General features: G+C 51.8%; 1 protein-coding gene across 1 annotated transcript in view; it reads right to left on the bottom strand.

The window, feature by feature from the left end:
- Positions 1 to 601: 601 nt before the first annotated feature.
- The window catches only part of POLR1A (RNA polymerase I subunit A), a 92,824-nt gene continuing 84,573 nt past the window's right edge, over positions 602 to 8,852 (bottom strand). Inside the window, exons 28-33 of the mRNA XM_023536419.1 lie at positions 7,907 to 8,086; positions 7,014 to 7,322; positions 5,931 to 6,131; positions 4,527 to 4,644; positions 3,831 to 3,995; positions 602 to 3,454 (exon numbers count right to left, since the gene is read on the bottom strand). Coding sequence (XP_023392187.1) covers positions 3,354 to 3,454; positions 3,831 to 3,995; positions 4,527 to 4,644; positions 5,931 to 6,131; positions 7,014 to 7,322; positions 7,907 to 8,086 — 1,074 coding nt within the window. The 3' untranslated portion in view covers positions 602 to 3,353. The remainder of the gene's footprint in view (positions 3,455 to 3,830; positions 3,996 to 4,526; positions 4,645 to 5,930; positions 6,132 to 7,013; positions 7,323 to 7,906; positions 8,087 to 8,852) is intronic.

Raw genomic sequence — 8,852 nt, 5'->3', positions numbered from 1 at the left:
AAAATTTTAAGATTGGCCAGCACACAGACAATTCTTAGGTGGTTCCTCTCTGTATGTGCAGACCACCTAAGGGCCCCAACATCTGATTAAAACACAATCCAAATCAAATGCACAATGAGATGACACCTCACACCCATTAGGACAGCTACTACATATAATCTCTCTATATTTATAAAAACAGTAAGTATTGGCAAAGGGGTGGAGAAATTAGAACTGTTGGTGGGAAGAGAAAATGGTAGAGACATTGTGGAATTATAGTATGGCAACTCCTTAAAATGTTAATAGAATTGCCATATGATCCAACAATTCCACTTCTGGGTCTAAACCCGAAAGAGTGGAAGCAGGGACTTTAAGAGATATTTGTACAGCCATGTTTATAGCAGTGTTCATAAGAGCTAAAAGCAACCTGTGTCCATCGATGGATGAAATGGATAAACAAAATATGATATACACATATAATGGGACATTATTTAGCCCTAAAAGGAAAATTCTGACATATGCTACATGGATGAGGACATTGTGTTAAGCAAATAAGCCCATCGTAAAAGGACAAATACTGTACGATTCCACTTACATGAGGTACTAGTCTAGCTCAGAGACAGGTAGAATGGTCGTTGCCAGGGGCTGGCAGGAGGGAGGAATGGGGAGTTCGTTACTGCTGAATGGGTAGTTTCAGTCTTGCAAGAGGAAGAGTCCTGTGGTTGAGATGGTGGTAATGGTTACAGAACAATATAATTGCCTAATGCCACTGAACTACACACTTAAATGTGATTAAGCGGGTAAATCCTGCTATTTTACTAAAACGAAACAAAGCAAAACAAAAACAAACCAAAAAACCCTATAGCCTAGTCTGTGATGGGCACATACGCAGGGGCTGACACTTTACAGGAAGTGGTTTATCAGGATAATGGCCTGAAAGAACTCTCTGAAAGGACCAGTGAGGCCTGGGAGGGACCGACATTTATTTTGTAACATATGTGGGCGTAGGGGACAGTAGAAAGGAAAGTTCAAATTCCAGATTGGGAATGGGAAGAGTTGCTTCATTCATTCTTGTTTCCTGTTTCAGAAAGAAAATGTTTCAGACTCACAGGGGTACTGGTAGGAATGCTGGTAGTGTTTTTGATGGGAAACTAGAAAGGGGAGATTAAAAAAAAATTAACTGTTACAAGCCAGTAGGTAGGATGTTGACACACAAAGGGTAAGCTGGGGAGGATGTCCAAGAACAGTGGCTGCTTACAGCACCTCAGGGTTCCAAAAGGACTCACAGCTTCCATGAAGTCTGAGAACCCCACCAGACAGTCACTCTTCAGTCCGCTTTGATTAAAAAATGATCATGCAGCTTGATGCAGCCTTTTCGTGTATTTTGGCGTGGACTTATTAGTCTCTTTCGAAAAATCAAATGTGCCCTCAGAGAAAGAACATTTACAATACTGAGACTATTCCAAAAAAATATGCCATCTTAAACAGCAAGGGAGGCCACCCACGAGGCTCCTAAACAAAAAATCAGTGAAGTGAGTGTGTAATTCAGTTAAGGGGAGTGAGGCAAGATCCCTGGTCCACCAAGGGAAAGCTCCAGAATGTCTGCTTACAAACCAGGAATAAGGTAAAACCTGGGAGAGAAAAGCATATAAACAGGAAACGAGTGGAAGGATAAGGCAGGAAGGGCAGGGGGCCATCGCCTCACTCTCAACACAGGTCAGAGTCTGGCTTCGGTGTGCAGTCACGGCCTGTCTATATTCTCGGTTTGCTCCTTCACCTCTGTGCCCTCATGCCTGGGTGGGGCTGACCTGCGACTTCCGTGCTTATGCCCAGCCCTGGGGCCAGGCAATCATGTGCATTTGTCCACTGAGTTAACTCCCCTGAGGACCCTCTCCCACAATTCTAGTAGGAGTGGAAATCATCAAGTAGTGAATTGGCCCTCTAGCTCCCAGAATGCACAGCTTAACCTGTGTTGCAGGGTTCCACGGTGACCCTACTTCCTGTGCCCTTGGAAGATGTTCATACCCCAGCCCTGGTGAGCCGTTTCTGCCAGGTTTTCCCCAGTGTGGGCAGAGGAGGCCCAGACTGGCTTCCATCACGTCTGGAGAGAGCAGAGGGGTCACTCTTTCCAGGTAAGGCCTCCCTTCCTACCCCGTACACACACAGCTCCTTCCCACTGGCTTCCACTCTCCTGGAGTCAGGGCCTGAAGCTGGCTCTGGAAGGGGGATGCTGTAGGGGCAGGCTGGGGTCAGAGTGGGAGGCTGTAGGGCTGAGCTCTCCCTCCAGGTCCTCTGTCAAGAATGGGATAAGGACCCAACATGTGACTGCTGAGAAATCGCAGTCCTGAGCTCCCAAATCACAAATGCAGAAACCGTAAACCAAGGAGGAAAGAAAAAAACAAACCCAAGCTTTCTCCCTCCCAATAGCTAGTTCCAGTGATGTTTATTACTCAGCCTCAGCTGGAATAACATTAGACAAAAATAGAAACAGCCTCTGGTTTTACAAAGCTTTTGTATAAGTCCTCTGACTTTTCTGTTCATGCCAGGGCCCCTTGCTGTGGTGCCAGAGGTCAAGGGAGGCCAGCTGACCCTGAAACAGTAGGACTTGCAGACAAAAACATGGGCCTCAATGCTGGGCTCAGAGCAGAACCAGGAAAAGATGGCCAAGCAGCTTGTTTGCAGTGTAGCCTGGCCAGCCACTCAAGGTTAATGTGTTGGGGTGAGCTGCTGGGGCCCTGGAGAGACGGGGCCCTGGAGAAACAGACCCCAGACACGGGGCTGATCTGATTTAGGAGGACATGTTGCCTGCCACATGCCAGGGGGACCAGGACTCTGCCCCAGGCACAGAAGCTGGGTGGGCAGAGATCTGTGCCATCCGGTGGCTGGCCCAGGGAGAGCCTTGGGTAGAGAGTCTGGGAAATCTGTCCCCAGGGGTTGGTGCAGCCAGGAGGAGCAGGCCTTGGGGCAGCAGGCTCCTTATCCCTTCTCAAGAGCCCGCAGGAGTCCTGTCTGCAGTGACTGGCTGCTCGCACAATGGGCCCCCACCTCCCTACCCTGGGGTGGCCAGGAATCTGGTCTCTGCAGCACAGAGGAAGGCCCTGCACCCTTGGAGGGACTTGGAGGACCTGGCGAAGCTTGTCTGTATCCTGAGATGGGGAGGGGCAAGGACGAGTGACACTACCACTTTCCAGTTGAAGCTGGCCCAGCCCAAAGGCCAGCTGCTTTTTGGAACCCCAAGATCACTGTTGTGATTTGCATTGTCATTTTGAACTACCCAAGATTCTGGTCTCCTGGTCGTCTCACGTGAAGGCCAGGCCCTCCTCTGGGTCCTCTGAGACATCCTCCAGGCCAGGGAGATGGTGCTGTGGTGACTGCTATCTCAGGGGCTGCTTGAGTTCGAATAGGCCCGTTCCACCCTTGACGACCTTTCCAACCACAAGGCAGGCGGAAGGGGACCTCAGCTCGTCATGGGATCCTGGGAGAGACACAGAGCGCTTGTTAGGTGGCTGAGAGAGAAGCTGGGGGTGATGTAAGGGGGTGTGGGGCTCAATACTGAGGCTGGGTGGATAGGGCACCTTGGAAGCCATGAGGAGCAGTCCACAGTTTTAGAGGCTGATGAGACTACAGGAAACATAACTGCTCCTGCATCTGAGAGAGGAAGGCCCTTTTCCCTTTCCTTCACAATGCAGAGGCGCTTTCCTGTCTGCTGCTCACCCCTCCCCAGCTGCTTCCTATAGTGAGTCGGAGATCTCGCTCACACGGAAGGAGTATGGGACGGTGCCTGAGGAATAAGTCCATTTGCACAGAGCAGAATCAGAAGACAGGCCAAGGATACTTGCTCAGACACTGACCCATCATGGTGGCTTGTTTCAGGAACTGGAAGCTGGTTTCAAACGTCATCTGTTGTAGAGGGGACGAATTTGACCGGATCCCAAAGCGGTTCAGTGGCTTGTAAACACCTTCGAAGCACATATAGTCCGCGACCAGGGAGAGATGGCGGGGATCGACTGCAATGCCTGTCACGTGCAGCAACATCAGGAAGGATTAAGCAGCGACAAGGGGACAGTGCGGCAGCATCGTCTTCTGACTCAAGTCAGTGCAGGGGCTCAGGTGTCAGACAACGGGGTTCCACTTCCAGCTCCATCACCTATTTACTCAGCTACTTAACCCTTAATCTCGGCTAGGCAGTCCCTCCCTTAGTCCTGCTCCCTATTACTTCACCCTGCACTCTGCATCCATCCAGCAGTACAGGAAACAGATTCCAGACTGGCAGAACAAGAGTAACGAACAGCACTGCTTTCACTTGAGAACTGAAACCCTGAGGAGGATGAGGCCAAGTTATCAGAGGCCGGAGGACGAGAAACAAACGGGGGCTCTCGGTGATGGGACTCACCACACAAGACTGAAAAACAAGCCACCCCTTCTCTCCACGGTCATTCTCAGGGTCTTCCACAGGCTACACACTCACTGTGCCCACACTTCGGCTCCCCTACGGTGCTGGACTGACACGCTGGAACCTCCCGATTGCGATCCGCGGTGCCTCTTACCGTACACGGCAAACACGTCCTTGATCTCCTTCTCGATAACCCGCAGTGCAGCCTCGATGCCATAGGTGCTGGCCATCGCGTGGATGTCATTGGAATAAAGGCGGCGCAAATCCAAAACCTGGGGAGAGAGGGGGGATCGATTTGGAGGGCCTGGCCTTCTGCTCCCTTCCTCGGGCACGTCCCACCCCGGCCGCGCTCTCTCCCTGTCTGGCAGTCAAGCACAACTGATGACTAAGTGGTCCCCAGGAGGCCCAGGATCACTGAAAGGAAACAGCGTAGGCAGAGCTGCTGAGAGGACGCTGGCCAAGCCCCAAGGTCTGTCTCCTCAGTTTCAGAGCTGAGAGAGAGGATTTGGTACCTGCAGTAGAGTCGACAGAAAGGTATTTTTTGTTTATTTAACAGAAAAACCTGTTTCTAGGCTCGAGGCTTCTCCTTGACGGGTGAGAAAAGTTCTCTAGCAGAGATACATACAAACATCTCTCCAGAGTACATGAGACGGGGACAGGTCAGCCCTGCGGGATAAGCGGAGCCTCGTCAGGGTCCAGTTCGGCTGTCTTGGGGGGGCTCAAGGTGGCTCTGTGTTATGGCAGGTCACCCCCACAGGAGACCTGAGACCCTGGTAGCTGGTCTGACCTTGTTTAAACAAACCCACGCACATGACATGGAGCTTGTCCAGCCAGTGGTTGACTCAGGAGGTATAAGCCTTCTTGCTCTGTCCTCTGAAGAATTTGGTGAAAGGCTCCAGGGCAGAAGGGAACTTTGTGGGGCAGCCATTGTGGGAGGAAGTATGTGAGGTGGGAGAGCTTTGCCGGCTTGGGAGACTAGAGGAGAGTGGGCTGGAGGGTCCGAGTTCCTCGGTATTTTACAGGGAAAGCACTTGTGCACAAGGACTGAGAGAATCTCAGAAAGCTGCGGGGACTCAGTGAAGTGGGAGGAGCCACGAGAGAGCTCAGAGGAAAGGACCGAAGTGCTAGTGGAGCAGGCGGGACAGGAACGCGCGGCCTCTGCCAGTGCTGGGTGCGGGGGCCTGGGCCACCGCTACACCTGGGGCCTCCTTTACCAGATAAAGTGAGCAGCTCCCAGGCCAGCAACTCAGCAAACTATTTCTTACTGTACTTTGGGAAGGTTTTAATTTCAAGGAAAAGCAATTATATTCAAATTAGTTTAGGAAACTCTGGGTTAGATAAAGTTAAGTAGGTTTCTGTACTGCAAGCCTGAATGAGGCTCATGTGCCCTGCAGATCCCCAAGAGGTAAGCCAGGTTTGGGGACACTGGGCTAGAAGTGCCAGCAGCTTGGAAAGGGCCAGGATAAAGTGGCTGGAGCCTCGCCTCTGAGTGGCCTGAAGCTGAGACAGTGTAAGGGTCTGTCTCAAGCCAGCAGACAACCTGGAGAGGGACGCATACCTCAGCATACTTGAAAAGCTCTGGCAGGTTGATTCCTTCTGTGTTTAAGATAAGCTCCTTCTCGTTCTTGTTGGTGGTGGTTTCATTCAGGAGGCACCTCGTGATGCCCTTGGTCGCATAGATGACGGTGCTATGGGCCAAGGACACTACCAGGGAGCTCATATCAAAGTTAACCTTCATTAGAGGGAGCTTCACTGTCACCTGGAGGAGGAAAAAGAGCTGAGCCAGGGGAGATGGCCACCCCAGCCCATGGAGGGGACAGAGCCCACGCTGACCAGGCTCCCCGGGGTACTCCTCCAAAGCCCTCTAAGGAAACAACCTTGGCTGGGACAGGTGGCCCTGCTGGAGCGAGCTGGGGCGGTGGGTCTGCACACGCGAACACCCGGCAGCCTAACCAACCACACACAGCAGCCATCTACAGTCACCCAGACTGAGGTGAGAACAGTGGGTGACATTTTCACAGACATTGACGAGAACAGTGAAAATCATGTTGCTCACATCACCCTTGATACACTCTTAATGATCACAAAGCATAAGACACAGTTTTGCATGTGTAACCCTGGTCAATGACTCTTATCTACAGTGCCATCTGGAAACCACTGAACTGGATCAAAGGAAAGGACTAAAAAGCCACTATGTGTGTTTCTGTCTAGGCATCCAAATCACCCAGCTTGTGAGGGAACGATGCCATCCCGAAGTTGGGGACCAGGGGCCACGCGCATAAGGAACAAAGTACTCCTGCTTGCCTCTATGACGACTATAACATATGTTGACAATTTGTTATACTGAGTGAGGACTGAATGGGGTGACGTATTTGAAAGTGCTGATCAGCCCTCGCACACACGGTTTTTGAAAAATCAGAAAAGTAGTCCACTAGGGGTTTGAAAGTCTAATGTGTGAGGCCATGATTTGGGGCAGAGGGTCCACGGCTGTCACCAGATTCTGAATTTAAGGGAACAGAGATCAAAAAGAGAGCAACCAATTTTCACAGACCCCAACTGGCCACGCCAGCTGTGCAGAGAGGCGCTGAGCAGCAGGCCCCTCCCGCGGCCCTGGGCCCACCGCGGCGCTGCCAGCGCTGACCTGGCACCACAGGCTCTCCTCGGAGTCATACTGGTAGTCCTCTATGAACGGGTGGGATTCACGCACGGCCTGCACCCGGTGTTCCACGGCCTCAGCTCCCTGGGGCTCTGGGCTGCAGGTGGGTTTCCGGTGCTGTCTCGGGGCTGGAGCAGGGGGCGAGTTCTCCTCGGGGCTTGAGCCCACTTCTTCGTCCTGCTCCTGGGCCCTGTGGGCGCCCTCTCCACAAACGTTTCCTTCCTCCTGCATATCCTCCTCGTCTTCATTCTCCTCTCCCTCCTTCTCTCCCTCTTCCTCGCTCTCATAATCAACCTGGCAGGGGACAGAACACAGGCTGTGTCACTGGGGCCCCACGGACGTGGCTTGCGGAATAAGTGCCCAGCAAAGGCCTATCTGACTGGCCCAACCATGCCACACATGCTCCGTGTGGCTAGGCTGCCTTCCTTGTCCCTCCTGTTGGCCCTTCCCCTGGGAATGCTGGCTGCCCAGTCTCCAAAGCCCCTCCTCACCCTCACCTTGTGCTCTTGTTCCCGTGAATTCCCTCAGCCCCTCTAACCTGTCCTCTGTCCTTGCAGGCACCATGATAGCAGAGGACTGATTTGGAGGAGAGGAGGGAGGTATTATGTTTTCGCTGTAACAACAGGAGGTAGCTTGACTTCATCCCCCTGCAAAGGCCTCTGGGTCCTTGAAACTGACTCAAATCCTGGGACAGCTAGACCCAAAGGGCAGTCCTGCGAACACTATCTTCTCGATCAAGAATGGTGTCAGCCAGGATGGCCTTGCTTCAAGGCTCCTGACGGGTTCCATCAAGATACAAAGGTGTGGCCTTATGCATCAGGAGATGATCCCGTCGAAATGACAGAGGAGGGACGTGACCTCAGCCACAGTCCCCTCACCTCCTCCTCTTGCTTCTCCTTGCGTTTGATGTCAGAGGCATCAGCGTCTCCCTCTTCAGCTTCGGCATCCACGATGTGCCCCTCCTCTTCCTCATCACCTTCCTGCTCACCCTGTGGTATGAGGACAAGAAGGAAAAAGGTTAGCGCCAACATCCAATGCCTAGAGAAGCCATCACCCACCTACCCTTCCACCCTGTGCTAGCCCTGGATTCCATGCTTCCTCTTTAGTCTTCATCTTTACATGTACCGCTTCCAAAATCTTGCCTTAAGAAAATTTTTCTTAGAAAGTGCCACGATTTTCCAAGTCATTAAAAGAAGATGGTTTTGCAAAATATTGTTCTAAATATTTTTGTTGCAGGTAGAGATGAAGATAGAGAGTTGTCCTGGTGAGTTACCGAGTATTTAAAAAACCAAATATTTATACCTTTCTCCTTCTGACCTTGGCTCCTAGTTTCTTAAGTTTCTTTCTGAGTGATTTAATAGTACGGACTGGGCAGCCCTTCAAAGACAGTCTGTGCCAATCTGTGCTTGAGTTAGCCAACTGTTGTTACACATCCATAGCAGGAGACCCAGAATTCTCTCTAGTCTAAGCCAGTCCCTCATTTTAGGGATGGGGAGGCAGGCCCAGAGAGCGAAGGTAACACAGCTGAGATAGCAGAGGAGGCAGGGACAGTGCCGGTCTTCACTGCAACTCCACCCAAGGAGGCTCACTGCATTGGCACAGCCTATTGCTCAACAAACTGCTGGCTCAGATGACACTCAGGGACCTGCCCGCTTCCTGGCCCAGGTCTCCTGGGAGATGAGGTATTATCACTGCTGGACTACTTTGCCTCCAATGGCTTTTCTCTGGCTCCTTCCTTTTTTACCACTGAAGCACAACTTCCCTGCTTCAAAATGCCCCTCTGGTCCCTGCCAGTACCCTGTGGGCCTCAGTTCATTTGGCCTT

The sequence above is a fragment of the Pteropus vampyrus genome, unplaced genomic scaffold (assembly GCF_000151845.1).
Source record: "Pteropus vampyrus isolate Shadow unplaced genomic scaffold, Pvam_2.0 Scaffold156, whole genome shotgun sequence".
Classification (NCBI taxonomy): domain Eukaryota; kingdom Metazoa; phylum Chordata; class Mammalia; order Chiroptera; family Pteropodidae; genus Pteropus; species Pteropus vampyrus.
The sequence above is the reverse complement of the archived record's forward strand: the minus strand, read 5'-3'. Positions and strand labels throughout refer to the sequence as shown.